At 43.1% G+C, this 23,035-nt stretch overlaps 1 protein-coding gene across 5 annotated transcripts in view; it reads right to left on the bottom strand.

Moving 5' to 3' along the window:
- CAMK1D (calcium/calmodulin dependent protein kinase ID) overlaps positions 1-23,035 on the bottom strand; it is a 485,162-nt gene that overhangs the window by 165,097 nt on the left and 297,030 nt on the right. For all 5 annotated transcript variants that reach the window (XM_030819267.1, XM_030819264.1, XM_030819268.1 and 2 more), the window contains exon 3: positions 2,892-2,966. In XM_030819267.1, coding sequence (XP_030675127.1) covers positions 2,892-2,966 — 75 coding nt within the window. The remainder of the gene's footprint in view (positions 1-2,891; positions 2,967-23,035) is intronic.

Below are 23,035 nucleotides of genomic sequence, written 5' to 3'. Positions count from 1 at the left end.
ATGAGGAAGAGAAGACTTCAAAAGGGCCCAAGGGGTCTTGAGTGACAAGGAAATTTTCTGTCTCTTGACAGTGGTGGTGGCTTTACGGGTATGATTCTCTCACATTCATCACTGAAGTGTCCATTTAAATGGATACAGTGACTCGTATGTAAATGATACCCCAATAAAGTTGATTGGTATAATGAGAACCAATAAAAGAAGAATACAATTTAACATTTTTAAAATTAGCATATCTAATTTTTTGCGTAAATAAAGCTTCTGAACTACTGCACAAATTTTTTTTCCTTAGGTAATTCAAACATTCATTGCCTCTAAACTGGATTTTGTGATTAATTTGCACGACAATCTCATACAAACCCCCAACGGTTATTCCCACCCTAATTCCTCTCTCAATTACTAAAAATTCTTAATGAGTGTGTTCCATATTAACGAGGTGGGTTTTTTTGTTTGTTTTTTGTTTCGAGATGGAGTCTTTCCCTTTCACCCAGGCTGGAGTGCAGTGGCATGATCTCAGCTCATTGCAACCTCTGCCTCCCAGGCTCAAGCGATTCTCCTGCCTCAGCCTCCTGAGTAGATGTGACTGCAGGTGCCCACCACCATGCCCAGCTAATTTTTACATTTTTAGTAGAGACAGGGTTTCACCATGTTGGCCAGGCTGGTCTCGAACTCCTGACTTTAAATGATCTGCCTGCCTTGAACTCCCAAAGTGCTGGGATTACAGGCGTGAGCCACCGCGCCGGGCCAATGAGGTTTTTTTGTTTTTTTTTTCCTAACACAAAACAAGGAGGAATTCCTTGACAGAAAAAGCTCAGGGAGGGGCAGGGATAGCAGTGTCCTCATATGATTTCCAGGCTTTGTTCTGAGGTTGGTTTTGTTCCAGACATTTTTATGTTTTTATGTCAACCCATATTTGCGATAACTTTTGTTGGTAGTATACAACCCCAAGTTGCTTAGAAAGGCAAATTCTAAATCGACTTGAACTTTATCTCATAAAATTAAAGACCATCTGTAGAGACACAGTGATGAAATGATACAGATATCCATAGAGAAACCACGTGTACTGAAGACCAAATATTGTGAGATTACTTCCTATCCTTTTCTCCTTCAATACTCACTATAATCCTCTAATGAAAATATTATTATCCCCATTTTCCCATCATGGAAACTGATACTCAGAGAAGCCCAGTTATTTGCTCCAGTTCACCTGGCTAGAAAGAGTCAGAGCTGAGGTTGACACATTTGAGGTGCTTTAACTGATATTTGGTTATAGTTCCACAAACACAAAACTTAAACAAGTAGATCCATATAGCTTTGGATTTGAGGATTAGTAGTTTTTGCATTACCAATGAAAAAACACACATTTAAATACACGGCTAACATTTTGCGGGGCATTTGGTTGCCACTGAAATCTCATAATCTTCCAATTGGGCAATAATATTTGATGAGAAAGTGATGCGCTTGCATCCTTATAGAACAGACTTTGCATAAAGCAAAGTTACATGAACTTCTAGGGCATGCTCCCAAATTTGAGGGGAACTAGCGCTCTCCAGGAAAAACCAGAAATATGGCAAATTGTAAAGCAAACAGAAGAACAAGGAACTAGAAAAGACTACACTTAGGTAACTCGAGTTAACGTGGAATCAAGCAGTAAAAAAACTTCTTTGACTTATATCATGGCTGACTATAACATATAAATCTCTAAAACTGCTAGTCACCACCTAGAACTGCCATTTGACAGAGAGAAATCGTACATATGCTTCTGGCACAGACAGCTTTAAAATATTTATACAAAAATATCGTAACCTACAAAAATATTTTGAAGATCATGAAAGGTTAACTAAATGCACCGATGAACACTTATTTGCATCCTAACATGATCCCAAGTTAATGTGTTGCTTAAACATTCATAAGGAAAAGAAAAATCTATGGAAAAGAAATTGTGAGCCTAATCATCAATTCTACATATCCTCGAGAATCCAAAGTCTCAAAATCATTAGTAAATCATGAAATTAAGTCTATATTCTAATCTTCAACAAAAATCTCCTCAGTCATTAAACTTAATCATATGATGTTCCAGCATTTATTTATTCAGGTAATGGTTAATGCATAATATTGACTGACACAGTTTCTATCAGTTAATTCTACTAAATGTAGCCCTGGGATATTCCTAGGAATCTTATCACTTAGAGTAAAGCATTTATGCAGGCAGGGAGGCTAATTTCAGCTTAAATTTTTAAAAATGCACGTTCAAGTAAAGTCTCTATTCGAATATCTGGCTTTCTGATTTCTTCCCTCTTTTGGTAATCTCCAGTGTTAATGGAATGCAAAAATAACCTAATGAGGGGGATAATGTCATGGTCTGACACCAATTATACTTCTCTTATGTCTGGCACAAATTCCCTTTTCAATCACATGTGCTCTCATCTGTCAAAGGAAGAATACAAGCGGAGAAATGGGTATACGCAGTTACTATCTGCTTCCCTCCCCCAGCATCCCTGGAAAGGATGACAAGGGAGGGAGTTTCTCCTAGAGACAGGAGCAAAGTGTACCTTACAGTGGGTCCACCGAAGTGTCTTCAGGCAGCCATATTTGGCCCGGGCATATTAGAAAGCAAAACAGACACCCTGCAACAGGAACGTCACATTCACCGCTGAGGCTCTAGGTTATCAGTCCAGCCCAGCAGCTGCAGGCTGGTTCAAGGGAGGCCTGTAGACGCCTGTGTGCAGCCCACCATCTTTAGTTGGATACAGGCCTCTCTAGTATCCCACAGGCCTCCCTGCTCCCTACTGCCTTACCTGGCCCACTTCAATCATTTCTTTTCCCACCTGATCCCTTTAGACATTGGAGTTTGCAAGTTGGTTCAAAACTCATCAATCAAACAAGGTACTTACAGCTGCATGACCAAGTACAAGTGATTTGGGCTTTCATAAATGTCTTCCAGGGCAACAATATTTTCATGCTTAATCCTGAAAAAAAAATAGACACAAAAACTAGTAAATACAATTAGATAGGAAAATGTTTCAAAACAGACAGCATTGTAGGAAAAAGTTACAAAACAGAATCCAAACTCCTGAACAAAAACATTTCAGACTTCATAATGTTGTCCCCAAACTTCTTCCAGACCCATTTCCTAACAGTCCTTCCCTGATCTCCACTCCTCTTCGTTCCTAAGGCTCAATACCCTACAGTTTAGCAAGAGTGAATTAACTACTGTTGCTTCATGTGAATCCCAGAAATGGGCCAAACCTATTATCTTGTAGAGCCCAACTCAGAGGGCTGGGCTGCTGGGCAGAATTGTCCCCTCTTCTGTTGTCTCCCAGTGGCCATGATGGACTTGCCTGACCACTTAATTATATGAAAATCTGTCCCCCATGACAGGCATATGTCAGGGAGCAGGGATACCTGGTGAGACACTGGAGAATATATATGTTCCAGGGAACAGTTTCTCTGGCATGTTCATGGGGCCAGTGTAAGGAAAAAAAAAAACAACCAGACTCCCTCATTGGGGTTCATGTCCCCCCACTCCACCCCACTACCAAATGTCACTTCAGCTTCCCAAGCAAACTAGATCAGTGCTACTCAAAGTGTGGTTCTCAAACAGGCAGCACCAGCATCTCCAAAGAGCTTAGTAGGAATGCAAATTCTCAGGCCCCACGACAAGCACAGAGTATGCAAGTTGAGGGCAGAGCCCAGGATTCAGTATTGTAATAAGATGCTCAGATATTCTACATGTGTAAACTAGGCTTGAGAAATACTGTATTAGACCAGCGCTGCTCAAACTTCAATGTGCAAATGAATTGCCTGGAGATCTGGCTCCACTGCAGGCCCTGAGTCAGCAGGTTTGGTTGGGGCCTGGGAGGCTGCATTTCCAACTAGCTCCCAGGAGATCTTGGCAGTGCTGATCTGCAGACCGCACTCTGAATAACCAAATTCTAACTAAAGAACAGGGCAGAAGGAAACAGCCAAATTCTAGCCCTTGGCACTATCCATTAAGAGCAGTTTCTGCTCAGAATGTAAGGCTTGATATTATTTAAAGCATGTGACAGAAAAAAAATTATTTCATTACTCAAGGTGATAATTAGCTCTTACCATAAGCCTCTTATTGAAATGACTGCTGAACCATTTAAAGACAAGCACAGAATACGCAGATTCTTGTGAACCTCTTGAAAGCTAGAACTACATTATTCATTTTGTTTGCTCCTGGTGCCTAGCACAGATCTGCTTAATAAATGCTTGCTGAATGAATGAATGATATTGAAAGGCTGTTGCCGCTCAACAGCAAGAAACCTTATTTAGTTAGGAAAAATGGAAACCATTTTCCTAAATGTGTGATGTCTTCCCCGCGAAAAGAAGTTTATAAGGTGGAAAACAAACAGGAATATTATCTTCTTTTTGAGATGAAAGAGAACAAGATAATTAACAAAGACTGGGAAAGCTTTTCTTTGAATTCTACAGCTCGTAGTAGTCAATGCAGTTGTTTTGCAGGAGCTAAAACAATAGATTATACTAAATTCACCTTCCACCTGATTCCAAAGAATAGAGTCTAATTATTTTTCAGCCATAGTTTCTATGTGGCCTGAGCAAGATACTGTCAGCCATATAGCATATGAACCAAATAAACTATGCCACCAAGGAAACCAAGAGCTTAACTTTAGACTACCAAGATCCTACAAATCACAGCATTATCATTATTGGATATACCTAAAGAATATGCCCACAAAAAGTAGGCATCACGTAGATTTTCCCCTTTTGGAAAAATTGTTTTAATTTGCCATTGGAATCAATCACATGGTCATAAACATTTTCTTTTAGTCCAGCTCATTTGAGTTAATGAAGAGCCTAGATTTCTGGAGAAATAGGAGGAATGGGATTATATGAAGAGTGGCCAGAGAAAATGCACGGCACACAGTTACATCTGAATTGTAGCAAAACGGTGAATACTTTTGTAGTTTAAGTACCTCCCAAGTATTGCATGGTTGTTTATCTGAAATTCAGAGGTAACTGAGCATGCTGTATTTTCACGTGCTACATCCAATCACTCTGCTTACATCACTCAATCTCTAAATTGGGTTTAAAGATTGGCACCTGCAGCCCTGGCTTGCCTTGGAGGTTGAGTCAAGAAGGCTGTCTGAGCCCCAGAGTCCAGTCAGTCATTCAGATTCAACAATAACACAAAGCACTTGCCTAGCCAACGTTGCGGACCCCAATAAATTAGGACTACAGTCCCCTCCTTTGATACATGGGATAGAGAATTAAAGCCTATTTAACCTGCTACATCTTACATGAGTGCTGACTAGAAACTGCTTTTAATCCATTGCAGCATTCCAAAGAAGTGTTGCACAGGACAATCCCAAATAGCAGTTTCACAGTGGCTGGAAAGACACTTTATTCATATCTCTCCAACAACCAATCAAGCAATTGTCATTTGCTACATTTCTGCTATGTGTCTGGAAGAAAAGAAAAATAAAAAATAAAGTTTTGCTATCAAAAAGCTTATCATCTAGGCAGATAAACTGAGGAAGAAATTAGAAAAGAATCAAATGCTAAATTCTGTAGAATTGCCTTTAAGTTCAGAGAAAGCAGAGCCCTGAATGGGTCAGAATTATGGAGAAGGCCTCAAGAAGATGATGGGAGTTGAGTTGGAATGAGTAATGTTTGAATAAGCATACTTGACAAATTTCAAATAAATCCTAAAATGGCCTTTTAATGTCTCTTAAGAAAAGTGGTTTAATTAACTTGGAGCTGTTCAAACATGGTTAAAAAAAATTATTCTGGCCTCCCACATCTGTTCTCAGGTACTTTATTCCACCCTCACATTCCTTACAATATGCAAAAGCTGAACGTAAAGTTTTAACATTATTTTAGTGCATGAGTTATTTTCAAAAAATGCCATATGACTATCCATGCATTTAGGACTAGGGCACAAACACCAACAGAGGGCCTATTCCATGCAAAGGCTCACTTCATGCTCAATTCTCTCTTTTCATTATTCATTCAATAAATATCTGTTGGGTGCCTTGCCATGATCAGGCACAGTCCTAGGTACTCTGAATTCGGTGGAGAACGAGACACAAGAAAGGCAGTCTCAGCCCTCCTGGTGCCCATGCAGAGGCTGCAGCTAGAACGCTTCTCAGACAGCCTGTCTCACATTTACCAGAAATCAGCTTCCTGGTCATTGGTAATGACTCCTAGGACCAACAGAGAACTAGCTTCCACCTTCTTTCCATATATCCTGCACAGATTTGAGGGATATAATGCCTCTGCTTAGTCTTCTCATTGCTGACCTGTCTTCCTACAATATGGTTTATATGCTTCTCATTGCTCCATCATCACTCATTTGACCAGACTCTAGCATTCAGATCTGGAAATACTGATCCCAGGGTAAAATACAGTATCATGAATATGGTATTAAATAGTAAAGTAGAGGCCAGGCACAGTGGCTCATGCCTGTACTCCCAGCACTTTGGGTGGCCGAGGTGGGCAGGTCATTTGAGGTCAGGAGTTTGAGACCAGCCTGGCCAACATGGTGAAACCCCATCCATACTAAAAATACAAAAATTAGCTGGGCGTGGTGGCACGTGCCTGTAATCCCAGCTACTTGGAGGCTGAGGCAGGACAATCGTTTGAACCCAGGAGGCAGAGGTTGCAGTGAGCCGAGATCGTGCCATTGCACTACAGCCTGGGCAACAAGAGCAAAACTCTGTCTCAAAAAAAAAAAAAAAAAAAAAAAAAAAATGGAAAGTAGAACTAGTAATAACCATCATGAGCTGGATATTATACTTCCACCAAAAAAACCTAACAAGTTCATTGTTGTAGTTTGGAGCCAATGGATAACCACTGGCACACAGAAAATATAAACTCCAGGTAGGTAGGGATTTTTGACTGTTTCACTACTGTCACCCCAGTGCTAAACAAAGAGCATGGCACATAGTTAATTACTGAATATCCAGATTAGGGCCAATTAAATCACCAGATCATTTTAATCTGAACTTCTACCAAACACAATCTCCTTTTTTTTTTTTTTTTGAGGCGGAGTCCCACTCTGTCGCCCAGGCTGGAGTGCAGTGATCTCGGCTCACTGCAAGCTCCGCCCCCCAGGTTCACGCCATTCTCCTGCCTCAGCCTCCCAAGTAGCTGGGACCACAGGTGCCCGCCACCACCCCCGGCTGATTTTTTGTATTTTTAGTAGAGACGGGGTTTCACTGTGTTAGCCAGGATGGTCTCGATCCCCTGACCTCGTGATCCGCCCACCTCGGCCTCCCAAAGTGCTGGGATTACAGGCATGAGCCACCGCATCCGGCCCACAGTCTCCTTTCTTACTTGGGTTGATATTGTGAGAGCTTAATGTCTTCACCTTTAGCTTCATTAAATCCAATCATTCTGGATTCCATGCAGCATTTCAGATGATCAGCAGTGTTCTGAATGTTGATTGACTCATCTATTGCTCTTATTATCCCTCCCAACTTTGGGCCATCTGTGTATTTGGTACATATCCATCCCATGTGTCTTCATTCAAATTCCTAATTAAAATTTTAAATGGAAGGTTACATGTCAGAGCTCCATGGTATTCCACAAGAGACCCCCATCAAGATAACCATGACATTAATCAGCTGGCTTCAATTGCTGTCTAGCTGCAAATCTAGCAGTACCATCATCTAGCCTGTGTTTTACCATCCCATCCATAAGGAGACAATCAGACGCTTTGCAGAAGTAGAATTCCTCAGCTCTACACATCACATAATACTATTTAAAAGGGAAATGGGATGTTTGGGAAGATTTGTTCTTAGTAAACCATGTTAGCTCCTAGCAACCACTACAGTCTTTACTAAATGATCACAAACCATCTGCTTAATTTTCTGTTCCAGAATTTTGCTGTGCATTGAAGTCAAGCTTTCCAGTCTATAGAGCTCATCTTCCACCCTTTATATGTTTGGGAATTTTGACAACCTCTCTTACATTGTTTTCTCAAACATTTCCGCTGTGACTCTTCTGTGATAAGTGCAATTTCCTCAGTGCCCTGGGATGCCACAGATCTAAACCTAGTGATGAGCTAATTTTATAACTTTTGTTAGGCCTTGCTTACATTGCTGTTTTATTATATCATTTATTGTTAACTATGTGTTAAGACTGCGCTAAGTATTTTTAATTATTTCATTTACTATTAACAACAAGCCTATGAAGTAGGTATTATTTTCTCAATTTTTAAAAGAGGAGAAAATAAGGAAGGAGACTGAGATCCCATGAGGCTAAGTAAGTATTCCAAGATCACAGAACTCATAATTGTCATTGCTGAGATTCAATCTATGTCTATTCTCACTCCCAAGCTCATGTTAAAGCAATTATGCTATAACTTAACTAAGTTATGGGAATATCCAAGAGCTCATATAAATTCAGTTATTTCTATAAAATTATAACATCTAAAGCCAAAGTATTAATGCCATCATTAACAATATAATATCCACTTCTGTGGGTGCAGAGATTTGTTGAATTATCTTGCATCTAGTGGATGTGCTCAAGATACTCGGTTGTAAACATCCTAACAGATGAAATTCCAGTGGGTCAGACAGAATCAGAAAAACAGATGTTGAAAAGCAGAAGGAATAGGGAGAAGTCCAGAGTAATTAGAAAGAGGCTCTCCTTAGCCCATATCTGCTAGTGTCATCAAAAAAGAGTATCAAGTGAACAGAGAAAAGAGGCAGAGATGTCAGTTATAGGCAAATGGAAAATGGAGATTCTGTCAACTAGCACAGTGAAATCCCAGAGGTCAACACTCTTTCCAAAGTATGGCCAAGAGGATCTTCATCCATAAGGGATGTTGACTCTCAAACAGCAAAATGTCCTGAAATGTGCATAATTCAAAGCCATAATAATGTCACTGAAAACAACTTCAGGTGATAAAAAGAACCTCAACTTAATTTTCATCACTTATCATTTACCAGGCCCAAAGTAAGTATGAGTTGACACATCTATATACAGAGAGAAAATGGTTTATATGACAACCTACATGAAAGCCTCCATAATCTCCAATGATGCACAGAAATGGATAGAGGGAAGTGGGTCCAGGCAGAGAGAGTCAAGCTGAATGGGAAAACAGCACATGGGCATTGAAGCAGACTTCTGCCCATATAGTAACTGACAGCCAAGCAAGAAAACTCCAGAAAAAGCCAAGAAAACATTTTAAAATTAATTCATGCATAAAAAATAACTGATACCAAATGTACAAGTAGGCCCCGTTACAAAGCCCCCAAGCTTTGTAAGGGAACATCAGGACCCAAAGGGTCAGCCTGCTACTGACTACACGTGCTTCTGTGGAGTGACAGTAACATCTTCCCCTCCAGCCTCATGTTCCCCAATTCAAGGATCCACAAATTTTTAACTCCATGGCAAATGAGGAAAACTTAAGAAAAAGAAAGAAAAAGCAAAGCACAAAAGAGGAGAGGAGAAAAAAAGTTCAGCATTTCTCACTTTTTCCATTCGATCATTTTACCGATCTGCAGGGCATCTGTGGCAGCAATTATGAGGTATTCAGAGGAGGGAAAAGACCACAAAATGCCTTTCCTTGCTATTGCCATTCTCTAGTAATGGGCATTGACCTACTTAAGTTATGGATGCCAGATGAAGACAAGGGATGGAAGAAAATATAATCGGAAGGGAGAGACAAGAGTGAAACTGATTATAAGAGAGGATGAGGTAGGGACAGCAAGGCACAGACCGCCCTGCAATGTGCAAGGAGGAAGTTACGTCAATGAGCCGCAATCAGCTTCCGGTCCATGTTTCAGGCACTTCTGGGTTCACAGTCTAGTCTGGGAAAGGCCTCTCTCCCCAGGCAAAGGCCATAGAGGACCAGGTCTTTCACTACCCACCACTGTCACTCTAAGCAGCCCAGAAAGCTGAAATTTTATTCACACAAAAAGAGAGGCGTGGTTCCCTGGCATGGAATTGCCTCAAAAGTACTTGAAGAATATAGTGATGTCTTGGCAAACTCTCCTGTTTATTTAAGTAAACGCTTATGTTTTTTTGAAACTGAAAAAAAAATCATTTCCTCCTTACTAGGGTCAAATTCTTGTTTTCTCACATTTTAAGTAGTGTGGGAAATAATGCTGAGAAAATTGGGATATTGTCAGTCACAAGAACAGTGATAGCACTGAAATATTGGCCAGATGGTATTAAAAGTAATACCTTTCATTATTAAAATAAACAGGCATATTGGCAGGTGTTATTTCATTCTGCAGCAGCCTTATAAAGTAAGCATTATTATTCCTATCTCACAGATGATCACTCACAGTTTATAACCACTTAATTGTTCTCCCCAACTCCCTCTGGTCTCACTCTCTTCCTATCCATTTTCCATGCCGTCTCCTGAGTGATCTCTCCAAAATATAAAACTGATAAAACTTCTTAGCATGAAATCCAGCACTGGCTCCCTGTAGTACAGGAGAAAGTTCAAACAACTGGCATGGCTTACAAGTCACTTGTTACTAGTGAAATGGGAAAAGTTCCCTTATCCTACTCACAGGGCGTGCGACAGGGGGACTGGCTCACTTCCTCAGTGCCAGCTGTTGATAACCCTAGGGGAGCACGCAGACTGGCAGGTTGTGGGCCTCCGACCCCACAGCAGCATCTAGGGGTAAATGCTTACAGGTCCAGAAGCCCCAGTGGGCGTGTGTTACAGGGTGCTCTTTTAGTTTTGCCATCTGTAAGCGGCTTGTGTTAATCAGCTCTATTAGACCCTCTGCCTTATCACAAGGACAGAGGGCTTTCTGTATCCTGGGCTTCTTGCCTTGGTGTACCGGAAAAATCGGATCACACGTGGGCTTGGAGAATGAGTGCAAAGTTTTTTATGGAGTGGTAGCTCTCGGTGAGCTGGATGGGGAGGCCAGAAGCGAGATGGAGTGGGAAGGTGGTTTTCCCCTGAAGTCGTGCTGCCCGGCGGCTGGGCTCTCCTCCAACTGCCCCAGCCAAACTGCACGTCGTTCTGCTGGTCGATGGCCTGATGGTGTCTTCTGGTGCCTGTGGGTCTGCCGGTGCATTCCTCTCGATGTCCAGCCATTTGTGTGCATGCCCACTAGGATCTCAGGGTTTTTATAGGCACAGGATGGGGACATGGTGGGCCAGGGTGGTCTTGGGGAATACAACATTTGGGCACAAAAACAGAAATGCCTGTCCTCACCTAGTTTCCTGCGCACAGGCCTGGGGGTGGAGCCCCAGGCATGGACAATGACTTCCCCTTTCCCAAGCACTTCCCTGCCCCCCTCCCCTATCACTTGGTCTTTACTTGCCCATCCCACATCATCTTCCACCCTACCCCACACCAACATTTTACTGAACCCCAGCAGCTCTCGCATACCCCGCCCTCCCCAGCCATGCACACCTTCGTCTCTGAGTGTGCTCATCACTCTCCTGTCTTCTTATGAAAATACTCATCCTTTAAGATTCAGTTCTCTATCACCTCCACTGAGAACTCTTTGCTGTTTCTCAGCACCAATCATCTTGCAGCACCAATCACCTTTCCTCTGGGTCACCCCAGTTCTTTTTTTTTTTTTTTTTATGAGACAGAGTCTTGTTCTGTCACCCAGGCTGGAGTGCAGGGGCACGATCTCAGCTCACTGCAACCTCCACCTCCTGAGCTCAAGCAATTCTCCTCTCAGCCTCCCGAGTAGCTGGGATTACAGGCACATGCCACCATGCCCAGCTAATTTTTGTATTTTTAGTAGAGACAGGGTTTCACCACGTTGGTCAGGCTGTCTCGAACTCCTGGCCTCAGTTGATCGGCCCGCCTCAGCCTCCCAAAGTGCTGGGATTACAGGTGTGAACCACCGCACCTGGCCTACCCCAATTCTTTGATCACCTTGCTGTCCGTACTGCATTGTATCCAGCTATCTGTGTGTAAATGTGTGTGTGTGTATTTAAATGATCTTACAGGCAGAGTAAAACATCTAGAGGCATACATATCAAACCAGTGAGTAGACACTTCGGAAAGTACTAGAGTAGGAGAAGATTCTCACTTTCCAGTTTTTCCTCAACTGGGGCTCTTCATCTGAACCACAGAATACAGAAAATGATTCAAGTGACTACTTTCTCAGTCCTCCAAGACAGCACCATTCTAGCTGCAAAGGAGAAAGTTAATTTAGTGTAGACAATATATGTCTTAAGCATTAGGGCTTCATTCTCTCACTGAACCCAAGGACAGTCAAGTTGCTAAATGGTTGTATTGCCCAACTTTTACAGAAAGGTGCTTTTATTTGTTTATTTATTTTTATGAGACAGATCTCACTCTGTCACTAGGCTGAAGTGCAGTGGCACAATCTCAGCTCAATGCAACCTCGACCTCCTGGGTTCAAGCGATTCTCCTGCCTCAGCCTCCCGAACAGCTGGAACTACAGGCACGCACCACGACGCCCATCTAATTTTTGTATTTTTAGTAGGGATGGGGTTTCACCATGTTGGCCAGGATGGTCTCGATCTCTTGACCTCGTGATCAGCCTGCCTCAGCCTCCCAAAGTGCTGGGATTACAGGCGTGAGCCACTGTGCCTGGCCAGAAAGGTGCTTTTAAAAAGTTCTTGATGAAAATCACTAACCAAGTTCACCAAGTTTACCAAAATATATCCATAAAAGTGTACACAAAAAGAAATGCATACTGATTAGTGGAATTGCACAAGCAATCAAGAGATTAGCTTGTGTCTTAGCTCTGATACATCTAACTGCAAGACTTTGAACAAGTCATTAAATACTTTCTGATTTGATTTCCTCATTTGTTAAATGAACATCAAAATATGTCATCTGGTTATTTATCTATCCACATGTACATAGATGTGTTTATGTAAAAACATACACACACACACACACACACACATATGTAACATATTACTGTATATTTAGAGATCTTGTGTAATAGACCACTTCAGGAAATGAGCAGAATTCAAAATCCTAAGCTTCAAATCACCTCTCTTTGCTGCCAGAAGATGGAGCTATACTCAATGGGCAACTAAGGAGCCAAGACTATGATACCTAAATCACCTAAGCTCTTAAGTCTGTAAGCTTGTTTTGTTGTTTTTTAAAGATTAAGTACCACATGTTGATACTCACTGTGAAATGAGTTTTTCCTTGAATCCTTATACACAAACAAATGACAATAAAACCCTTGTGCACAAATGGCAGTTTTTTTTCTTTTTCTTTCTTTCTTTTTTTTTTTTTTGAGACAGGGTCTCTCACTCTGTTGCCCAGGCTGGAGCGCAGTGGGGTGGTTTCAGTTCACTGCAACCTCTGCCTCCCAGGCTCAAGTGATCCTCCCACCTCAGTCTCCCAAGTAGCTAGGACCACAGGCATGTGCCACCACACCCAGCTAATTTTGGTATATTTTTGTAGAGATGGGATTTCACCATGTTACCCAGGCTGGTCCTGAAAGTATTTTCTTAAGAGCACCCCAGGCCTCCTTAGTACAATGCAGCGTACCCAGTGTGGGGGCATAGCCAGCACTCATATGTGTAGGGATGCAGTGCTAGAGCCTGTAATGGTCCCACAGGAGGGGCATCAACGAGTTGGTTCTGTCTCTGACACTATGACCACATTCTGGTCACATCACCTTCCTGGGTCTCAGTTTTCTTGTCTAGAAATCAACCAGCCAGACCAGAAAGTCCCCAAGGTCTTTTCCAACTCTAACATCAATGAATCTAAACTTATCATGAGGCAAAGTGCATTAAGGTATCTATGAGAACCATCAACTTTGACTCTAAGTCCATATTCAGTGTTCTCTGGAATAGTCCTTGCTACACAGAAGCCTGGTGACAACTTGTGCATCAACAGGTTCTTCATCTGCACAGACAAGTTTGTCAGCTGGACACAGAACAGAATTTCCTCGAGACATGAAGTTGTTTACACAGAAAAGACCTACTTTTCCTTCTCCCACATCAGCATCCACAATGCCTGGACTAATACAGAAATGCCCAAGTGATTTGCTCTTGTCTAGAATGGCTCCAGAGGTCCAGCTGAGGCCTGGTGGTCTTTAGACCAAAGGAGAAATAAGTTAGGTCCAATTCAGTGTGAAAAATCCAGTGCTTGGCACATACCAACACTCAAAGAATGTTTATGGAAGAATGATTGAATGAATGAATGAACAATTAATTCTCACCTTCCAAAAGTCTTACAGACTCCAGATATTCCAATGCTACATAGCAGAATGAAAAAAGGTTCTAAGATTTGACTGTGTATTTCTTTCCTATTTCTGTTACCATCCATGAGAAGTTACCAGTGATGGGTGATACAGTTTGGATATTTTTTCTTGCGCAAATCTTATCTTGAATTTCAATCCTCAATGCTTGAATGTGGGGTCTGGAGGGCAGTGTTCAAGTCATGGGGGTGGATCCCTCATGGCTTGGTGCTGTCTTTGCGGCAGCGGCTTCTTGTGTGGCACCTCCCCCTCCCGCTCTCTCTCGCTCCTGCTTTCGCCATGTGACATGCCTGCTCCCCTTTTGCCTTCCATCATGAGTGTAAGTTTCCTGAGGTCTCCTTAAAAGCCGAGCAGATGCCAGCACTATGCTTCCTGTACAGCCTGCAGAACTGTGAGCCAATTAAACCTCTTTTCCTGTAAATTACCCAGTCTCAGGTATTTCTGTATAGCAATGCAAGAACGGCCTAATCCAACGGGTCCCAAGCTCAGATACGTGCTAGAATTATCTGAGGAGTTCCAAATGTACTAATGACTGGAACATTTTTGGAGATTATGATTTGATTGGCCTGTGGCGTGGCCTAGGCATAACAAGTTCTTTATAGTTTCTCCAGTGATTCAAATGTGCAGCCAAGTTTGAGAACCACTGGTAAGTCATTTATTACTAAATTACTGAGAATCTTAGGTCATGGGAAAGGATTCAACTTTAGATACTTCAGAGTTGGTAAATTCATGGCTTCCGTGCCCATTTTAAATTTATCTAGGCTGAATACATTTATTTGGTAATAAGTCTGATTTTTAAAGGTAAGATCCAGGGTGTCCTAAGGATAAAGATTTAAGGCTACATGGCCAATCCATTACTCCTCTCAGGATAAGAATATGAAAAAAATAACATTTCTTAGCAAGTATAATAGTATTAGCAACCAATATTTCTTAGCAAGTAGTATTAGTAATATTTCTTCTACTATTTCTTAGCAAGGCTTTGAAACACTAACACATTTAAGGGAATATTGTCATTTCCTTCTTTGAATCTTTTGGTAACTTTTTGTCGAAGGGTAATATATATTTCTGTGGACATTTTAAACATGAAAATAAGCACCAGGAGTCTTGGAAAACATTAAGGTGTTTACCCGCCTTGGAACAGAGATTAACTCTTGTAGCTTGGATATCCTAGCTTCACTGATGTGAGAACACACATACACCAAATCACCTTAGAAAGGGAAATCTCTGAAAGCTTGTTTCAGATTCACTGTGGATGCTTACAACGTGAATTTAAAAGCTATTCCTGTATGAAATACTGTTAGTGACACAGAACTGCTGGGGTATATCCTGCAGCTTCCTCACATACTTTGTACCCCAGATTGAAGATGCTGGACTTGGATTCAGGAAGCATCTTCAAGGCTTCTAGCTCTGAACACTTGCATTTATACGAGGATAAGTAAGTGGAAGGGAACCAAAATAATGCACTGTAATCTAGTGGAAAGGTATTGTTTCTTTTTTCTTTCCTACCACTAATGTCCTGTGCTTTTTCTGTGCTGATACCCACATGGAAGGGTCCATATTTCACAACTCAAACCCATGACTATGTCAAGCCAATAGGCGCCCTGAAGAGCACCTACTGAAATTGGAGGACCCAGGGCTGCTCTTTTATTCAAACACGATAATGAAGCATCAGGAACACAGGCCAAAATGATCCTAGGCATCGCACTAAAGCTACTGGGGTATGGCAACGTTTATTTAGAAAGTGAGAAGCCAACTGTAAAAGAAAAAGATGAGATGAAAATAGTAAGATGAAAAACAGAGAGGGAAGTCTGTTTTGAACAACCATCTAATATCAGTTCACTATCAGACTTAGATTGAACTTATACTGTATAATGTTCCTCATCATTCTAGGAACGTGCCCACATTCAGAGATGATGGTGCAGAACTGAGTGTTCTTTAATTTTTGCACATCAGTAATTAATGCTGTCACATGGTCGGCTCAGGTCACACTTAGGCTTCAGACAACCAGGCACATTCCAATGGAAGAAAACATCTTGCAAGCACTCGTATGTTGGGAATGAATGAGGGTGTTTGTAGTTCATTGTGTATGGGTGTTTTTCAATACAATATCTTATTTTCTGATCATCTCTATCAGTGTGCATAATAAGGACAACTCTGTGCTATGGTTTGAATATTTGTTTCCTCCAACACTCACACTGAAATGCAATCCCTAATGTGGCAGTATCGGGGGGTGGGGCCTTTTAGAGGTGATGAATCCCGAGGGTTCTGTCCTTATGAATAGATGAACCCATTTGGGGATTAATGGGTCATCACGGGAGTGGGCTGGTGGTTTTTTACGAGGAAGGGAGACCTAAGCTAGCACATGAGCATGCTCAGCCCCCCAGCCATGTGATGCCCCACAATGCCTCAGGACTCTGCAGAAAGAGTCCCCTATAGCAAGAAGGTTCTTACTAGATGCAGCCCCTCCACCTTGGACTTCCCAGCCTCCACAACTGTAAGAAACAAAGAAAAGGTCCTTTATAAATTACCCAGTTTCAGCCATTTTGTTATAAGTTATAGAAAACGAACTAAGACACCATATTCTTTCTTAAGAAAGAATTTCTTTGTAACTGAGATAAGAGTCACAATTAGGAAGAGCAGCATGTTTTGCTTTGCTGATTTTTTTTTTAAACGAGGGGTGTGTAATACACATCCACCTCTCCAAATCGCAGTTTTATGATAGATCAGTGTTAAATGCTGAGGTGGTCCGAGCTTATAGTTTTATTATATCCTGCTAATAAAAGATTATGGTCAAGGATGTCAACTCAAGAAACTTCCCAGTGTAACCTCCAGGGCTATTTGCAAATTCTCAGGAATGACATTACAAATAGGTTGTGGCTAATAAACTTGTTACTATTCACCTAGTTTTGTGTTTTTTTTTTTTTTTTTTTTTGAGACAGAGTCTCGCTCTGTCACCCAGGCTAGAGTGCAGTGCTGCGATCTCCGATCACTGCAAGCTCTGCCTCCCGGGGTCACACCATTCTCCTGCCTCAGCCTCCCAAGTAGCTGGGACCATAGGCGCCCACCACCACGCCTGGCTAATTTTTTTTTTTTTGTATTTTTAGTAGTGACGGGGTTTCACCGTGTTAACCAGGATGGTCTTGATCTCCTGACCTTGTGACCCGCCCATCTCGGCCTCCCAAAGTGCTGGGATTACAGGCGTGAGCCACCGCACCCAGCCCTAAGGAATTTATTTTTAAAGAAGACTCTGCCACTAAAAAGTGAAGAAAAATAAACAAACAAATAAAAAACAGAATAAAGGTGGGGCAAGGGAGTGGAGGGAACCAGTGTAATCAAGAATTCAAAAGTGAAATTAAAAGCTTTCTTCCCCACTCCAACTGGTAAAGACTATTACTGACACATTTTCAAATGCAAAGAGAAGATCTTCCCTCAAAAAGTTATTTCTGGCCAGGTGCGGTGGCTCACGCCTGTAATCCCAGCTCTTTGGGAGGCTGGGGCGGGCAGATCACGAGGTCAGGAGATGGAGACCATCCTGGCTAACACAGTGAAACCCTGTCTCTACTGAAAATACAAAAAAATTAGCTGGGCATGGTGGCGGGCACCTGTAGTCCCAGCTACTTGGGAGGGTGAGGCAGGAGAATGGCATGAACCCGGGAGGCGGAGCTTGCAGTGAGCCGAGATCGCGCCACTGCACTCCAGCCTGGGCTAGAGAGCGGAACTCTGTCTCAAAACAAAAAAAAAAAAGTTATTTCCAAAGATGGTAATGAGCTCCTTCGTCCTAAATCTTTGGCCTCTTTACAGTTTCTTTAAAAACAAAAACGAAGTTGTCCAGGCAGTATGGCTCACGCCTGTAATCCCAGCACTTTGCTAGGCCAAGGTGGGAGGATCACTTGAACCCAGGAGTTTGAGACCAGCCTGGACAACATGGTGAAATCCTGCCTCTCTAAAAAGAAAAAAAAAAAAAAAAAATTACAAAAGTTAGCTGGGTGTGGTGGCACGTGCCTGTGGTCCCAGCTACCCAGGAGGCTAAGGTGGGAGGACCGCCTGAGACTGGGAAGTTGAGGCCGCAATGAACCATGACTGCAACACTGCACTCCAGCCTGAGTGACAGAGTGAGACTCCATTTCAAAAACATAAATAAAATAAAATTAAAAGTTGTGTTAAAATCAGGAAGAAGCCAACAGTGCGCCAAAGGCAGAGATGTGTGCATACACCCGCCTGTCTGTATGTAGGCATAAACGTCTGGCCACCCTCCTTAAGCCTAGTTTAAAGTCCCACAGTTGCTGGACCCACAGTGTTCGAGTTGCTATTTCATCAGAGGTGGGGCTCGGGGGGCACAGCCTGTACTGTTTAGTTCACTAGGCAGGCAGAGAACCTGGCAGAATGATTTATCTCGCGGGGAGGATGCTGAGAACAGCAGAGGGGTAAAGAAACAGTGGGAGGAAGGTGGAGGTGGGAGCAAAGTGCGGTGCCTCCTAAAAAGCCAGATTCATTCCCAGTCTCGTGAAGCCCCGCGGGGATGTCATTAATCCAGGGAGCCTTAGGGGAAGCGAACTCGAATCTGGGGAAGACTGCAGTAAGGGTGTGGGGCGAGATGAACCCCCGATGGGTTTTTTCCCCATGTATCCTTTTTCCTCTCTCTTTTTATCCTTGTAGAGTGAGGGATGATGCTGCTGGTGGACTAAGTGTCTGCAGAACTAATGTTTTTGGTAACAAATAAACACATGAAAGCTCTGTTTAATACAACAGCCACTTGCACATCACAAGAGAATGCGGCACAAGGATGCTCCAGCTGCGCTGCAGATTGGGGCAGGTGGAGTGGGCAGGGGAAGGGCAGGGAGGGCACAGTCTGTTACAATCCCCGCTGCCCTTTCGCGGTGTCCCCTGCACATGAGAGCCCCTGCAGCAGCATCGTGGCACATTGTGTGCAGACAGCTCACAGAAAACCCACAAACCTAGGCTTCATAAAACACAGAGAAAGGACCCAGGAGTGCCAGGCATGAGGCTAGGCGGCAGGGCCCTGAAGATAGCTGAAACACAGTCCCTGAAACCAGGTGCCTCCCAGGCCAGTGTGAGAAGACAGACGTGTACGTAAACATCATGACACAGCACGACCAATGTCCTGCCAGAGAGCCAGACACAGGGCCATGTGGGCACAGACCTGCCCTGGCATCTGAGCCTGCCCCGGGCTGCTCCTCAGGATCAATGTGCGCTCCAGTCTGGGCTGGTGAGCCCTGCACAGCAAGGCAAAAGAAAAGAGCATATCAGAGAGAGGGAACCGCCATCAGCAAGGGCAGAGAAGCGTGAGGGCGCTGCAGCCAAGCAGAACACTCAGGTGGAGGGCAGCCCCTCCAAGGGCAAAGGACGGACTACTGTGAGGGGCTTTGTCACCAAGGTCACCTGTGCGGGTTTTATCCTAAAGGAACTAAAAAGTAATATGCCAAGTGTAAAACTTCAGCTCCAGAAAAACTAGTGGTGTTTTCTCTTGCACAGATGCTGAAGTTGAACACTATGAAATCGTTCCTGGGAAACCCTGCTTGAAGTCCTGATCTTCTCGCTTCCACTCATGGGGTCACTTGAAACTTGGAACTTCACTTTACTCCACTTTTAATTTCCCAAGTGAAAAGTTCATATGCACTTTCCTTTCATCATAAGCAAGTGGAGAAAGACGATTTGACCAGAGTGTAAATGTCGAGATTTCCTTGGAGAATGAGTTGGAGTTAGGAGCTCTTCAGAGGTAATGATGGCAAAATGCATCCTGCAAAATGTCAACTTCATTACTCTTTTCACCAACATTTTTTTTTTTGTTTCTAAAGAAAAGGGGGACTGTTAGAGGAAAAAAAAAAAACATGATCTGTCATTATCTGGGGTTTCTTTCTTTGGCGTATTCCTATATCTCCACAATTATAATACCATTGACTGAATACCTGTGTCTTCAGAAAATACCCTGTGCATGTCTGAAAGATTTTCTCCTCTTTAACAACAAACGCCTTGAATGCAGAAGGCACCAGCTACGTGGTGGAATTTCCATGGATGCAGAGGGGACCAGCCTTAACCCATATCGAGTTCCCATGGGCTCCCCCAGCACACAGCTCCTGGCCATTTGCCAGCTGGCCTCCCCTTTCTTTGAGACACACGTCCATCTATCTGCTGGCTCTTTTCTTCCTATCTTAACATTCACTCACACTTGGAACCTGACAACACGCGCAGAGTCAAGATAATGAACTCTCTGTGTAAACTGCCTCTCTGTGTTAGCATGTACCCCAACTTGGCAAAGCACAGACTGTAAAAGATATCAAGTTGCTGGGTGTGGCAGCACGCACCTGTCATCCCAGCTACTCGAGAGGCAAAGTGAGAGGCCTGCTTGCAGCCAGGAGGTCAAGACCAGCCTGGGCAACATAGTAAAACCCGGTCTGTAAAAACATTTTTAAAAATTGGCTGAGCATGGTGGTGGGTGTCTGTAGTTCCAGCTACTCAGAAGGCTGAGGCAGGTGGATGACTTCAGCCCAGGAGGTCAAGGTTATGACTGCACCACTGCTCTCCAGTCTGGGCAACAAAGCAAGACCTTGTCTCCAAAAAATTAAAAAAGAAATTCAAACAGATGCCTATTATACAAAATGTCTTCAGATGAACAATAGCCCCTGATCTCTACACATACTAAAAAAGGATCTTTGAAGTGAAGATTAAATAAAAAGACAGACCGGGTGTGGTGGCTCACACCTGTCATCCCAGTACTTTGGGAGGCTGAGGTGGGTGGATCACCTGAGGTCAGGAGTTCAAGACCAGCCTGGCCAACATAGCGAAACCCCACCTCTACTAAAAATAGAAAAATTAGCCGGGCATGGTGGCGCATGCCTATAATCCCAGCTACTTGGGAGGCTGGGGCAGGAGAATCGCTTGAATCTGGGAGGCGGAGGTTGCAGCGAGCCAAGATCGCACCACTTCATTCCCGCCTGGATGAAAGAGCAAAACTCCATCTCAAAAAAGTAAGTAAGTAAGCAAGCAAGAAAATAAACAAACAAACAAACAAACAAACAAATAAATAGCAAGCGAAAGACACTGAAGTCCATCTAGTGGAGTAGCCATTACTGATCATCAATCTCTCTGCGGAGCACTGAAAACATAACCCTTACCAGCTCTTACCCAGTCCTACTGAAACGCTGTCGCTAGGCAGGGGGATCTTGGGAATCAGGAACATTTTTTAAAGTCTCTAGTAACTCTAATGATTAGGTAAATCTGGAAACCAATATTCTAGCCAGCCCTCCATTTACAGATGGGAGAATTAAGTGAGTGCCCCACGAACTCTTAGTTGGTCACATAGCTGTATGTCCTGGAATATAATGTCTTTAAGGTCTATAAAAAATAGCTTTTTTATAAAGTTATGAATCAAAACAGCAAATGATTCAATAAAGAATGTTCTACCCTCTACCAGGTTTGAATTTTGAATTCTTGGACTCTTTGCAAGATGGCATCATGGCAAGAGTGGCCTCCTCGACGCGTCGCATCCTATCTCTGACTGTCCAGAACTTTGGCCTGCAGATCCAAGCTCCATCTGCACACCTGCACACAGACCTGCCTTGGCCTAAGGACATCCCATCAACAGTGCTGCTGGCTCTCAGGAGGGACCCAGGAAGCAGTCCATATGGGCCCCGGAAGTGCATTCAAAGTCGCTTCAGAAGAATTTCTGAGGTCAAGAACTTCTGAGGAAGCACCCACCCACAAGCACTGGGTGGAAAGATGTCCTTGGCCCTGTGTCCTTCACCCTGCAGACATCTCACTCCATGGGAAGGGCATGGCTGGCTCACCGCCAGGACAGAATCTCCTAAAGCAGGGGCTCCTCTTACCCAGGTCTAAGAATGGAACATTCTTCTGATCACAGAACAATTCCCACCCAACTGAAAGTCAGCCTCTCTCCCTCTCAATATATATTTATAGATGGAAATATGTATATATATATTTACAACAACTGCTTTTCTACAAAGCATTGGTATACAGAAAAATTTTAAGGAAACTGTAATATGTTTCTAAAGTAAAAGACTAGGCTGGGGGGCCGGGTGCAGTGGCTCATGCCTGTAATCCCAGCACTTTGGGAGGCCGAGGCAGGTGGATCACCTGAGGTCAGGAGTTCGAGACCAGCCTGGCCAACATGGTGAAACCCCCATCTCTACTAAAAACACAAAAATTAGCCAGGTGTGGTAGCAGGTGCCTGTAATCCTAGCTACTCGGGAGGCTGAGTCAGGAGGATCACCTGAACTGGGAACAGAGGTTGCAGTGAGCCAAGATCACGTCACTGCACTCCAGCCTGGGCAACAAGAGTGAGACTCCATCTCAAAAAAAAAAAAAAAAAAAAAAAAGACTAGGCTGGGCGAGGAGGCTCACATCTATAATCCCAGCACTTTGGGAGGCTGAGGTGGGTGGATCACGAAGTCAGGAGTTCGAGACCAGCCTGGCCAACATGGTGAAATCCCATCTCTACTAAAACTACAAAAATTAGCCAGGCGTGGTGGCACATGCCTATAATCCCAGCTACTCGGGATGCTAAGGTAGAAGAATCACTTGAGCCCAGGAGGAGGAAATTGCAGTGAGCCGAAATCGCACCACTGCACTCCAGCCTGGGTGACAGAGTGAGACTCTGTCTGCAAACAAAATAAAAAATTAAAAATAAAAATAAAAGACTGCAACACAACAACTGAACGATAAAGAGTTTTTAGGTAATTGAGTAATGTCCTATAATTGAGTTGGATTCTGCTATTTCTTTTCTTGTTCAGTCCTGTGTTTTTGGTAATAACTATCATTTACTCAGAGCTTAGTATGTGCAGGATACCAGGCTAATCACGTTTCATTTCAATATCTTATGTGGACAACTG

The sequence above is a fragment of the Nomascus leucogenys genome, chromosome 9, assembly GCF_006542625.1.
Source record: "Nomascus leucogenys isolate Asia chromosome 9, Asia_NLE_v1, whole genome shotgun sequence".
Taxonomy (NCBI): domain Eukaryota; kingdom Metazoa; phylum Chordata; class Mammalia; order Primates; family Hylobatidae; genus Nomascus; species Nomascus leucogenys.
This window is presented reverse-complemented; position numbering and strand designations above follow the sequence as displayed.